Source organism: Salmo salar, chromosome 09 (genome assembly GCF_965601325.2).
Source record: "Salmo salar chromosome 09, fSalSal1, whole genome shotgun sequence".
In the NCBI taxonomy this organism is placed as follows: Eukaryota; Metazoa; Chordata; class Actinopteri; order Salmoniformes; family Salmonidae; genus Salmo; species Salmo salar.
The window spans coordinates 70,519,860-70,534,677 of NC_138299.1; the positions used below are offsets into that span (position 1 = coordinate 70,519,860).

Here is a 14,818-nt window from a genome sequence, read left to right on the forward strand (position 1 = left end):
GAACAACGTAAGAAAATGTAGGCCTACATTTAGGCTACTTTGATGAATGACCACATTTTGAAGTAATTATATTAAAAGGAAATACGTTTTTTTAAGACAATACTTCTACAACACATTTTAAGTAGACCTGTATTGCAGTTATCATAAAGTAACGGTGCGCTCATGACCTGTCACCTGTCTCACATGCCATAATGACTGATATTCGCTTTGATTGACGTTCTCCTCCACAAGCCACGACAAGGGCTCCGGTTTACAATAGAAAGGAATGGCAAGTAGGGCGAGCAGAGGCACTGTTATCCAATGGGATTACAGGTGGGAGGGAGTTTGCCTAACTCGAGTTTTGTTCTAAATTACTAGGGACCTAAGCGTATGACTGAAGCTCCTGCACCGTTATTCCATGGGACATTGCATTGGTAGCCTACAGCTGAGATATTTGTGCCTGGCTTTCCGTATTCTATAAATACAATTATTGAATTACTTTTAACTTTTGGATACACTTTTGACAACTGAGAGGAGATATTCACATGTATGTTTCACTTTTGTATTTCCTATGCACCAGGAACTTTATTGCGCAAATGAACCATCATGAGTTGCCGCTCATAGATGCGTTTTGCTACAGGGGAACAGTGGTGAAACTTCATTGACAAGCAAGGGACAGAGCCCTACAGATTCAATTACTACGTCAAGATATTCTAACACGGGACAAAATAAGAGTCTTACTTCAGAGTACTCAAACTGTGGAAATATCCTTAATCATCGCTGGAATTATGAATAATTAGTGCATTTTTGGAATACAATGCTTTAGTGTTGGCCAAACTCGAATAAAGTTGATGCATCTTCGTCATGGACTTTTTCTAATAAAGGTGGACTGGGATTTTGACCATGGCGCTTACAGGTAGGGGCTTAGGCCGGTTCCATTTGATTTTATTAATGCTATGGACTTTGTCGCAATATTCTTCATCCAGTCAAATCCGTCAAGAGTTTCGGGTATTGGAGGAGCAACCGATTGGTACCTACGTGGGGACGATAGAGACGAAGCCCAGCTTCGCCTATCGCTTCAGTGAAAACCACAAACTTTTTGCAATTAACGGGACCACTGGAGTCATTTACACATCCTCTGTGATTGACAGGGAAATTTTGCAAAGTAATGTCATCAATGTGGTGGTCCTCTCCAGCCAACCTACTTATCCTACCGAAGTTAGGATTGTTGTACTGGATATAAATGATAATTCGCCAGTGTTTCCCGACGCATCAATTGTAGTTTCGTTCAAAGAGGACGCCAGCAGTGGCAGACAAGTGATTCTGGACACCGCCACAGATTCAGACATTGGGAGTAATGGAGTGGATCACACCACCTACAGAATAGTGAATGGCAACGAGCAAAGGAAATTCCGTTTGGATATTACAGTCAATCCTAGTGGAGAGGGAGCATTCTGTCACCTCGTTTCAACTGGAGGCTTGGACAGGGAAATAACTCCTTTCTTCCAACTCTTGATTGAAGTAGAGGACAAAGGAGACCCTAAGAAGTTTGGGTACATGCAAGTAAATGTAACTATCCAAGATATCAATGACAACCCCCCTATGTTTGATCATGACCAATATCAAACGAGTGTTTTTGAAGATGCAGCAGTTGGTTCTAGTGTTCTGCAAATAACAGCATCAGACCTAGATGAGGGCGCAAATGCAGACATCAGGTACTTTTTAGACGAGGGAACACCTTTTCAAATCGATCCCAAAGCAGGGACCATCATTATAAAAGAAAGTTTGGATTATGAGCGTAAGAAAGAATACTCTTTGACGATTCATGCTATGGACAACGGGGTACCTTCTCTGTCAGGTAGGTCAGAGGCCACTATCAAACTACTGGATGTCAATGATAATGACCCAGTTGTGAAGTTTCGATATTTCCCCACCACATCTAAGTTTGCCTCTGTTGATGAAAATGCTCAGATTGGTACAGTGGTAGCCTTATTGACAGTCTCCGATTCAGACTCACCCACAGCTAATGGTAATATATCTGTCTCAATATTGGGGGGTAATGAGCAGAGACACTTTGAAGTGCACACTTCCCCAGTTCCAAACCTAAGCTTAATCAAAGTGGCTAGTGTTCTAGACAGGGAGCGTATTTCCTCCTACAACCTGACTGTGTCGGTATCAGACAATGGCAAACCCATGGCCAGGTCCTCTTTTGCCAGCCTGGTTATTTTTGTGAATGATATCAATGACCACCCGCCCATATTCCAGGAAGCCCTGTACAGAGTAGATATCAGTGAAGACATTCCAAAAGGCAGCTACATTAAAGGGGTCTCTGCAACAGATGGCGACTCCGGGCAGAATGCCAACCTTCGCTACTCCCTGGTGTCTGGAAACGGTTTGGGCTGGTTTGCCATCAGTGAAAACAGTGGTCTGGTTACCAGCGCCGCTTTGTTGGATCGGGAAGTAGCATCTGAAATAGTGCTCAACATCAGTGCAAAAGACCAGGGGCTGCAACCCAAAATCTCCTACACTAAGTTGATAGTCAACATAACTGACGTGAATGACCAAGTGCCCACATTTACACAGAGCACGTATCATGTGTCCCTGGTGGAGCACTCTCTGGCCGGTACTGAGCTCCTATTGTTGTCAGCCTCAGATGATGACCTTGGAGCCAATGGAACTATCCGGTTCTCTTTTGACCCGGAGAACCTGTCTAATGTACACGAGTTGTTCCGCCTGGATGTTGTATCAGGCAGGTTAAGCACAGCCACAGAACTGGACAGGGAGGACCAGGGGAGTTATTTACTGTACATCCAGGCTACAGACTCCGGTTGTCCCCCTCTCCACTCCATTGGCAAAGTAAACGTCTCCCTGAGCGATATCAATGACAATAGGCCAGTTTTCTACCCAGTCCAGTACTTTGCCAATGTGAAAGAGAACGAACCTTCTGGCTCATTCGTAACCACTGTATTAGCCACGGACCCTGACCTGGGGAGAAATGGCACTGTAAAGTATATCATAACTGCTGGAGACGCATCTAAATTCCACATTAATAGCAACTCAGGTCAAATCACCACCCAGGTGCCGCTGGATAGAGAGGAGAAGACCGCCTACCAGCTGCAGGTGACAGCAGCAGATGGTGGTGGACTCCGTTCACACACCCAGGCCATCGTCACTATTAATGTCATAGACACACAGGACAATCCCCCTACCTTTAGTCAGAACGCCTACAGTTTTGTCATGTTTGAAAATGTAGGCATTGGCACAGTTATTGGCACTGTAGCTGCCACCACTGTTGATCTGAATTCAAACATAACATATTTAATCACCTCAGGGGACCAGAGGGGGGTTTTTACTGTCAGTAGTGCAACAGGTCAAATCAAAGCATCTAGTCAGATAGACAGAGAGGAGCAGTCTTTTTATCAACTCAAAGTCGTAGCCAGAGGTGGGGAGGTAACAGGCGAGGCCCTCGTCAATGTCACAGTGAAGGATTTAAACGATAACGCGCCCCATTTTATCCACGCCGTCGAGCATGTCAGTGCAGTGGAGAACTGGAGCACAGGGCACCTGATATTCCAGGCCAAAGCCTCAGACCCTGACGAGGGCACCAATGGCATGGTGGTCTATAGCCTCAAGCAGAACCCCAAAGGCCTGTTCCACATACATGAGAAACATGGGCTTATCACACTGACCGGGCCACTGGAGCTCACCACCAGCTCCTACCAGGTGGAGGTCCTGGCCTCTGATATGGGGGTCCCCCTGCTCATATCCAGTCTAATGCTAACAGTCAGCGTGTACGACGTCAACGACAACGTTCCCGTGTTTGATCAGCTCTCGTACGAGGTCATTATTTTAGAGTCTGAACCTGTCAACAGTCGCTTTTTCAAGGTGGAGGCCACTGACAAAGACTCAGGCCTGAATGGGGAAGTGATGTATGACATAGTTGGCGGGAACACAGGCGACGTATTTGGGATCTTTCCGGACGGGCAGTTGTATATTAAAGCTGAGCTAGACAGAGAGGTCCAGGACAGATATGACTTAGTGCTTATGGCCACAGACAGGGCAGTGGAGCCGCTAAGTGCCAGTGTCAACGTTAGTGTAATTCTAGACGACGTGAATGACAATCGTCCCCTCTTTAACAGCACTAATTATCTGTTCCACTTTGAGGAAGAGCAGAAGAGAGGGTCACTGGTAGGGCGAGTGTTTGCAGTGGATAAGGACTTTGGCCCCAATAGTGAGGTCAGGTACACATTTGAGACTCCACAGCCCAACTTTGAGCTGAACACCATCACAGGGGAGTTGACCAGTACTCTGCAGTTGGATCGCGAGTCTCTCATGAGACAGAGAGGCGCCACAGTGTTCAGCTTTACGGTCATTTCCTCAGACCAGGGGCTCCCCAAGCCCCTGAGAGACCAGGCCAAAGTGCAGGTTTACATCCAAGACATCAATGACAACCCGCCCAAGTTTACCAAAGACATTTACCAGGCCTCCATCTCCGAGTCAGCCCAGAACATGACGCAGCTACTGAGGGTGTCTGCCGTCGATGTGGATGAGAGCAAAAACGGACTGGTCCTCTACCACATAAAGGAGGGCAACGAGGAGAGCCAGTTCACCATCGACCGCAGCTCTGGACAGGTCACACTAGTGGGAAAGCTGGACTATGAGGCGACGTCCTCCTACTCGTTAAAAATTATTGCTGTGGACTCTGGAACCGTGGCCCTCTCCTCCTCCTGTATGCTCAGCATTAGCATACAGGATGAGAATGATAACTTCCCCTCTTTCCCCAAATCTGCCATATCTGTGGATGTTCTGGAGAATATGAGGATTGGAGAGCTGGTGGCCTCTGTGACAGCCACGGACTCTGACTCGGGTCATAACGCTGACATAACATACAGCATCACAGCCACAAACAACCACGGGACATTTAGCATTAGCCCCAACACAGGGAGCATCTTCCTTGTGAAAAAGCTGGATTTTGAAACTCAGTCTTTTTACAAACTGAATATCACTGCAAGAGACAATGGGAGACCACCAAGATCCTCAACGATTCCTGTGGTCATCCATGTCAGAGATTTCAATGACAATCCTCCTATATTTACCCCTGGTGACATTTTTAAATCCATTCCTGAAAATATGCCCCTCTCTGCATCAGTAATGACAATCACTGCTCATGACACAGATGCAGACATCAATGGACAGCTGGAATACTCCATAGTTCAACAGACACCCAGGGGCGGTCACTTTAGCATTGACCCCAGCAGTGGACTCATATGCACAAACAAGGAGATTGACAGAGAGTTCTCAAATCTCTTTGAATTGACAGTTAAAGCTATTGACCAGGCAGTTCCTGTGGAATTCCGGCGCTTTGCCTTGAAGAATGTCACAATATGGGTGACAGATTTGAACGACAATGTCCCCACTTTCGTTTCCCAGAATGCTCTGGTCGCAGAGTCCACCATCGTCATCGGCTCCATCCTCACAACGGTGGTGGCGTTCGATCCCGACGAGGGCTCTAATGGTGAGGTGGAGTATGAGCTGGTGAAGGGAGACTCGGACACGTTCATCATGGACCGCTATAGCGGGGATATCCGGTTGGCTTCCCAGCTGGTGCCGTCTCGCCTTATCTACAGCCTGACCGTGTCGGCCACCGACCACGGCTCGGAAAGGAAGACCTCCAGGACCGAGCTTACCATAATCCTCCAGGGCGCCGATGGGCCCGTCTTCTCCCAGCCCAAGTACATCACCATCCTGAAGGAGGGCCAGCCTCCGGGTACCAATGTCATCTCCCTGGATGCCTCCAGCCCCAGAGGCTCAGCCACCAAGGTGGAGTTTTTCATAGTGTCGGTCCGCAGCGGCGGCAAGGCCGTGGGACGCCTGTTCACCATAGGCCGCCATACTGGAGTGATCCAGACCGCGGCCGAGCTGGACCGGGAACAGGGCTCTGACCTCTACCTGGTGGATGTGTACGCCATCGAGACAGACGCCAGTCAGCCCAGGACACAGAGAGCTGAGGTTAGTAGCCTGTTTATTTCTCTTCACTTAATAGAGTTCAATGGCTCCTTCGTATTGTGGTCGATTGCTTCCAGACAGCATAAATTGAACCCGTACAGATGTTGAAGTCGTTTAGTGGGATTAAATGAAATGAGATCAAGTTTTCGACTGGAAAACCCGGGAGTGAAAGGAAAGTGTCCAAGTCACACATAAAACAGGTCTACCTAGTGCATTCGTACGCACATTAATTACATTCCTTTTTTAAAAACTATATTGCTAAAAGTTCTGTGTTACATTACATCTAAATTGCCTTGGACATAAGTAGGCCTTGTTTTTTTGGCAAGATAATTGTATTGTTCCAGTTCCAAAAAAGGGCTGGCCATAACAATCCTTCTAGCGTTTTGTCTGTGTTTTCTGGGAAAGGGCCTGCGTATCCTGTGTTGTTGCTGAGCTCGTGCTGTTATGAACTTTGATATTCTTATCAGTGAATACGAACGACACAAATCAAAATCGAACACTTTTTTTTTTTTTTTTTACTCATTGCTGCCGTTAATCATGCTAGGCTGCTTCTTATGATAGACTTCCATGATAAATTGTTCTTGGTTTCTATAGGTAGTAATAGAACACATAATGAAAATATCTGGATGACCTAGTGCATGTAGACTATACTATACCAGGGTCAGTATTACATTGGGGTTTGGAGCCTGAGGCTGTTTTGGTTTAAGGGTGGTCCTGTTGTACTCTCCTCTACCACTGGGCTGGGCTCTGCAGGCAATAAGTGACCATCAAAATTGGGTGACCTCTTAAGACTCTGTGAAAAGATTTTTGGGAAGAGGAGAAAGGGGGGAAAAAATCTGGAAGACTGAAACCTAAGCTCTCTATTTCGTATGCATTATGTGACGCTGCACCTCTCGGGCTTCGTTTTAACTTTCCGTTTTGGGATCGAGTTAAATTCTCTGAAGTTGAGCGTTGAAACTCAAAACCCAGTTTTTGGGTGGCTAAGCTCTAGCCACCCCTCAAATGAAAAACAAATGGGATTCTATAGACTGTATATGTGTTTTGGACATTTCAACTGGAACCAAGAATTCATGTTATTACAGGCTTGATGACACACGTTTATAAATTGGAGTTTTCTGAGTGCAACCAAAAAGGGCCAAAAAGGCTCCCACTGCTGCTGGAAAATGTTTTTTTTTTTTTATTGTTGCTGTGGAAGTTGCTTGCGAAGGGCCTATCTTGAAACGCTCAATCTGTACGACAGCAATCGGATGCTTTGACAGTTTTTGTGGATACCATTTCAACCATTACAAATACTGAAATTGAAATCCAATCCAATAATAGGTTATTTGGAGGCAAACTCAAATATGATTCAAATCAGCGATTATTAGCAAAAATTGCGCCAAGTAATTTCACTTAATGTTAGTATGGTCAAATGGGGATATCAAATGCTCTCTCACTTTGCCTGCAGCACCACAGATACGAATCTCTTCAATTGAGAGAAATAACGCACGTCACATTTCTGTTCTCAAAGTCCAGTGAAGTTTTCTACTTTTTCAGCCCCCTGAGCGATGACTTTAACATACCCTATGACTGTCACTCTCAATTGTTCATTTTTAGTGTAATAACTAAAGCTACTTTGATGGTTTTAAACTGACTTTCCTTTGATTGAAATGGCCTTTTCGATTTGCCCTGCTTTAAAGCAGTCTCAGGTACTGCTCGGCAGTGTGACATAGGAAAGGCTAAGGTTTTGGGCTTGGACTGATACATTTCAAATCAAAACGTAACTTTTAAGGGCCCTTTCAAAAGGGTCTTCGTATTGATTTTCCCCAAAAAAGTTGACCGTCACTTTTCTTGTGCTTTGCACTGTGTACAAAGTTTTGGAAAGACTAAAACGGAATAGAATTCTGTTGCGTATGCCTTATCAATGATTGCTATCATAAACAACCTTGACATAGCGCTGAGCTTGCTATGAAACAGAAGTTGCCGCTGACTTGTTTTGGAAATGCCTCTTGGTATCTAATTAAGTTAGTGTAAATACCATTGATTGTTGATTGGTTTCCGCCTTTTGGGATTTGGAGTTGGCTTTGATAGCGGAACATGACGTAACAACCTGCTCTAGCTCTTAACCTGTCAGCCAATATTGTTCAGGGTGTCTGGCCCGCGCTCTCTCTTTCTGTCTTTCACTCACTCTCTGAATCTCCCTCCGTCTGCCTCCCTCCGTCTGCCCCCCCCCCCCCCCCCCCGTCTGTCTGTCTTTTGTTTCTTTCTGTTTCTTTTCATTCTCTGGCTCTTCCTCTCCCTCCCTTACCCTCTGCCCTCCTCTCTCTCTCTCTCTCTCTCTCCACTCTCAAAACCACTCCATCTCCATCTCCAGCTCAATTGTTTTATTTTGCTCCTGGTGAAAAAGAATGGAGCTTTTAGGAGAGAGCCTGAAGTGCTACATCACTTCTTTCCCCCCGAAAGCATTGTTCCTTCTGGAAATAAACACTGCCGACTCACAACAGGCCTTCCTTTGTTTTTGCCTTCGCAGATATAGTGTTGCTCCCCTCTGGCATTGGTTCAGTGGGCTCTGTTGTCTTATGGTCTGTGCCATCATCATTCACTGACAGATTTAGGGTTGTGTACGGGATAGGGAAGTGGGAGTTAGAGTGGGGGGAAAAAAAAGACTTGGGAGAAGTTTCGGATCATCTCACAAACTGAGGAGGGGAGCATCAGCATTCTGCCCGCTGGCCTGGTGTTCTTGGACTGGACATAGCAACAGGGGAATACAGACGGCTAGGCCAGATAGATGCCTCTTATTAGTGCTTATCTTACTCTGGACAGCTGAGTTGACCGTCTTCTTTCTTTTCACTCTCTCTCCCGTCTTTAGCTCCCTCACACTTTCTGTTCCCCCCCCTGCAAGGTACATTTTGTCCAGAAAACTAGCCACTCCAAAGCAACATTTTAATGATTGAAAATAACCGTCTACCCTCTTGTATGCGATGAGACAGTTGGGAAAACACAGTTTATTAATGTTATGCTGCTGTTTTAAGCAAGCTTATTGGGCGTTAAATGGATTGCGACAACCTAAAATGCCTTACCATGGTCACTGCAAATACTCTGAATACTTTAGCTGTGTTCGTTTGAGCTTGCCTGGCACAATGGAACCAATGGAATAGACCAAAACGTACAAACCCCGTCCACCTGGCTCTCTCGGCAGGCTTGATCAAACGCTCAACGTATTTGAAAGGAAACAAATGCTATTTGAACCCATAAACTCCTCTACCTTGAACCCTGAGGAAATGTGATTAGGGCATTAGTGGTCGGTGGAGTGCTTGATGTAGTGTAGAAGCACTATGAAACACAAAACCTCTACAGGCAGGTCAACAAGGTAGAGCGAGGGCTGCGCTGCCCTGATACCATACGATATGCTTGTTGGCGTGGGGGGGATGAAGGGTTTCTGAGGCGAGCGAGACAGTAAATTCACGGGGTAAATTGGCTGGATATGTGTTTTTTAGCGGCCATCACCAGGGTTTCTCACAGCCTTCATGGAGTTGATGCATATGTTGGTCCTCCCATGGTGGTCCCGTCTGAGGTCAAAGTTCAGACAGGCCAACAGAGGATTCTCTCTAAGTGCCTGTGTCTTTTACGAGACAACCTATAAACCCTTCCTCACATGCATGCAGCGGGAAAAGCGTCACACACACACACACACACACACACACACACACACACACACACACACACACACACACACACACACACACACACACACACACACACACACACACACACACACACACACACACACACACACACACACACACACACACACACAACTGCCCTATTATTTTGTTGTTAATGTTCACAAATGAATAGCCGGATTACAAGGCTAGAGGTCAAGTTCACACACAGTATCTTCCATGCCAGGACAGCAACACTCCAGTTTTCATGTTACCACTTTAAAGCACTTCCCCTGGAAGAATGACTCTAACTGTTACAACATCAATGCTGATACGGTGATAGCATCGCGGGGCACGTCTGTGGCTGTCTCTGTACAGAGACCTCACTTGTTTTCTGAAATGTTGAACTTTTTGTTTCTCCATCTCGCCCGGTTTCAAAGCTAACGGCTATCACGGCTCACAATGAGTGTTTGTTTAGCAACGAGGATACCCTCAGGGCTCAGATTGAAAAACAAGGCTGTGGGTCGTTATCCAGACCATGTGTCACTATGTAGGCAAGTTGTGTCAACTAACGTCATGATGGCCCCCCCTCCGCAATATTCCCCCTCTTTTCCTATTCTTTCTTCCTCCCTCTCTCCCTCCCGTCTCTCTTTCGCTCTCTCCCCCTTCCTCTACAGTATATACAGCATAACATTTGCAAACAAATTAGCGCATCAAACATATATATATATATATATATATTATTTTTTTTAACATAAATTCAATAGTCAGTAAAGAAATGTCATTGGTAATGAACGCTCTGAGCACCACATTAGGTCAGCTAATGTCGACCAAGGGTCAGCCTCAGACCACAGACCGGGCATATGTTTCAAAACACTCTTCAATAATCATTCTTCTTCTCTTTCTGCTGCCTACCTCTGTGTTTGACTCGGCCGTCTTCCGGAGAGAGCACAGCTTTTCAGTTGGAATAATAAATGAATGTGGCGGGAGCTCCAAAGAGCTCGCATGGCCTTTATTTTTACTTCAGAGATACATTTCTCTGGTTCTGTGAATTTGGTTGTCAAGCCTCATCATTCCTCGCACATGTGGTCCTCGCACAGAGGCTGAACTAGTATCAGGCCCACTGGGAATGCCCTGCTGCTTTGGACTGGAACAATTGATCAAACAACAACAGGGACCAGAGGCTTACTGACTTTGTTCTCTTGATCAGAACCTTGATGAGAAATGCTCATATTGAGTGCACAGGAGGTTGGTGGCACCTTAATTCAGGAGGACGGCTTCTTGGTAATGGATGGAGTGGAATAGGTGGAATGGTATCAAGGACATCAAACACATGGTTTCCATTTGTTTGATGCCATTCCATTCGCTCCGTTCCAGCCATTATTATGAGCCGTCCTCACCTCCAGAAGCCTCCACTGATTTGAGTGGCCAGCAGTCCAGAAACTCCGGTTTACTGGGTGACCTTGAGTAAAATGTCTTGACAGGCCTTCTGGGGTAGGTGTTACAGGTCGTTAGCATCCAGCCGATATAGAAACTGATTCAAGCTGATAGGCTGTCTTCGGGTGTTGTTTACTTTATTGACGTTGCATTCACGTTAGTATTGTGTAGTACTAGGATCTACAATATCTAGCAATCCTACAATATAGGTATTGTAATAGCTGTGCTGCTCAAGTCCACGAAAGTTGCCTGGTCTATGAAGGAACTGTTAATATTCATTCCCAGTAAAAAGATTCCACTACTTAGGCTAGTAAAAAGTTAGAGGAGTCAGACCAAGAGTGTGCTTGGGAGATTGGGAGGAGGGGAAAGTCGAGAGGGGAGTTGATTTTGGCACATTTTCACTGCAGTAATAATGGATCCCAGCTACGGAATGATTTGTTCTACACGTGACTCACACACACACACACACACACACACACACACACACACACACACACACACACACACACACACACCAAATGTATACAGCTCCCCCTAAGCCTCTATTGTTTTCACTGGACAAAAGTACACTGCAGCAGTACCTTTAGGCACATCTTCATTTCATCTTGAAAGAAAAACGCTTTCAGGGATTTCAATTCACAGACCTTATATCGTCACCCTATATCATCACCCTATATCATCAGCACCAAGTGCCATTAAAGGAGTGGCAGGAAAGAGGATGTGCATTTTTTTTGCGCCCTCTGCAGTCTAAACTCCCTCCTCTTTTCTTTGAGCCTGCGGTTAGCAGAGATAGCCTTCCTGCCTTGGGGTCATCTCCCGCAGGCAGACAGATAATTGAGGAGCGGAGAGAGAGAAGGAGGGAAAGGAGGTGGAGAGGAGGAGGAGGGGGGGGTTGAGGTTTGAGCTGTGGGAGAGGGCCAGAGCGAGCTTCAGCAGCGTCAGGCCTAGAGACAAGGAGGGATAGATTGGCACCAGAGAAGAAAGTTCACGTTATTGTTGTCTTCCCTCTTATTTTATGAGTTTTCCATCAAGAGGGGGGAAAAAAGTGCAGAGCATACTGTATCCTGGCTGGTCATAAGGTTTTGACGGGAAGCGTGATTTAAGTTTTACCTGTTTATTTTCAATTATGTATGGCGTAGTGTGTGCGTGTGTTTCTCTAGAGTGCCTTGAAGCATCTCTCTAAACTCTGTAGGACACTTTTTATTAGGTTTCATTATACATGCACACCAGCGTGTAACTGAATAGTTGTGCCTTGTTTGGCACTTGATAAAAGAGGAACTTCTCTTGAAAATATGTTGGCCTTTTCATATCATATCTTATATTATGCAGTATTCAATGTGAACTGAATCGAGCAGACAACTTTGGCTCATGAGATATTTTCAAATTCCGACAGCTATTCTCCCAAAACAAGTTCGTGGTGTTCAAGAGTTTCTAAATAGGATTTGCTTGCGTTTTAAGGATGGCTGCACGAGTTACATTCAAATAGTCTCATTTACATTTTTCTAAATCTAAACAAATGTATTACATTTGCACGGCAACAAACAAAACTTGCTTTAATAATAAAACAACACTTTTGTTTACACAATTCCAACAACTGAAGTCTCCAGTTTGAGAGAGAAAAAGAGCTCTCCTCTTTAGCTGGCCATTTCGGTGAGTGCGGCCCCCTCTGGTAGGACTGCCTAATTGAAAACATCTGGGTGAAGTACGTTTTTTTGGGGGCAGCGATGTTCTGGCCAGCCAACGTGACTCAAGCTCTCATTTTTGATTGGGTACCTGAGCAGCTCTCTCTGAGCTTTGTTGTCAGGCAAAAGTTATGCTTTTATTAAACCGGGACGATATCTCAAGGAGGAATAGGAAACGTTTTGCTGTTTGTGCTCCGTACATCGGGACACAGAAACAGTTGCTCTGGTTTCGATTACACGTGTTGACATTGTGCAAATGTTACCATTTTTTTCCTCATCTGTTTTTCCTATGCAAATCGCTGGAGTGGCCTAATTAGACCAGCTGTGCTGTATCTGATTCCTTTGCCGTAATTTAGTCTCACGTCGAATGTTGTCATATTTGCCATTTAGCTATGTGCGTGTGTGCAGTTGTGTGGCTAAGTAAAAAATCCCCTATATTTTGGCCAAAGGTGCATACAATGTCCAACAAGCGAAATGGAAAATATGCTGGCTACTTCATACTGAAACACTGCGTTCTGATATCCCCCCTGTTGACTTCCTAATGAGGTTTGCTCTTAATGGGAGTAGCTTCCCTGGACATCATGCACTGTAGTCATGCTTTAAAAGTGACCCCATACTGTATGTACTTCTATCTACTCTACAGGTCTGTGCTGAACTTGCTCTGTGGTAGAACACACAGCAAAAACCTACAAGTCCTGATGCATTGAATTTGTGTCATTTTTTTCTGCAATGGAGCTGCAAAGGATGGGATTTCCTTCCATATTTGTTCCTCTACCGTATAAACAGACAAATACTCCCATTGAACTTGAGTCTTCATTCGGAGTATTGGCGTGAAATGGATTACGTAAAACATTTCATGAATATGATTCTGGCGACGCGTAAATGAGAGAAAGACGGATGTGTTGGCTCAGTCTCGGTTTGATAACGAGTTAATTCCCTGAGGGAAGGTGATGAACGTTCACACCGCAAAGGGTCAGGTTGGCAGTGAATGTAGCAACATTTGACTTGCCCTTGGCAGAGCCTGCAGAATTAGCGGAAGCAATGTCCCTTGGCAGCTGAACCACTGCGCCAGCTGTGTGTGTGTGGTCATTCTTGCATCTGTGTGTATGTGCATGCATTTGATTGCGTGCGTGTGTGTGTGTGTGTGTGTGTGTGTGTGTGTGTGTGTGTGTGTGTGTGTGTGTGTGTGTGTGTGTGTGTGTGTGTGTGTGTGTGTGTGTGTGTGTGTGTGTGTGTGTGTGTGTGTGTGACATGGCCCTACAGTGCTGGAGACCCTGACCTCCCCATGGCGTCTTTATGCATCTGACGTGTGACAAGGCTGAGACGCCGTTAATAATGATGTGGTTATTACGTCCCATCACGTCTCACTGCAGGCCGGCCTATGAAACAGCTCCCTGTGCTCCTTTTGTCTCTGATTGGTTGCCCATGGAGCAAGTAACGTTGTCATACGCACATCACATTATGATTATACTCAGGCCCAGGTGCTGGGCGGAAACTTTATGAACTTTATAAAGACCTACTTCTTATATATTATGACGTCATCGTGACATGTTTCAACTATATCGTTTCTTTATGGTTGCCTGTGGAGGCGTTTGCAGAAGTTCCCTTTTTGATTGAGTAAAATCCCAGGCTTTACACCTTTTAAGTCTTCAAACCTTTCAACCTTTTGTATTCTGACTATGTGACAACTTAAAGTATTACAATTGTTTGTACATTCTGTAGATGAATAATTGGAATGTGTGTTACTGCTAGGTTAAATAGCACACACGTGGTGAAAGGCAAGTTATCTCAAAGTTAGCCCCTGATCACTACTCCGTATATCTTTCATGTTCATTGGCTGTCTATTTCTGAGTATGAGGTCTGGCCACAATAGTAAACGCACATCAGATTCAGATTTATCTTTGAATCCGAATATACCGTCCTAGTGTCAAGTTTCTTGTAAGCAGGCCAAAAAGTGGTTGCCCTAGCTTGATGTCTTGGCATTATCGGTCATATGGAGTCAATCAGAGAAGGCTCGTTCTTTTCCCCTCTGACTGTCAAATGCCCTGTCTGACCCCTGCAGTAGGTTTCATA

At 45.3% G+C, this 14,818-nt stretch overlaps 1 protein-coding gene across 1 annotated transcript in view; it reads left to right on the forward strand.

The window, feature by feature from the left end:
- Nucleotides 1-375: 375 nt before the first annotated feature.
- The window catches only part of LOC106611628 (protocadherin Fat 4), a 101,118-nt gene continuing 86,675 nt past the window's right edge, over nt 376-14,818 (forward strand). The window contains exon 1 of the mRNA XM_014212033.3: nt 376-5,988. Coding sequence (XP_014067508.3) covers nt 883-5,988 — 5,106 coding nt within the window. The 5' untranslated portion in view covers nt 376-882. The remainder of the gene's footprint in view (nt 5,989-14,818) is intronic.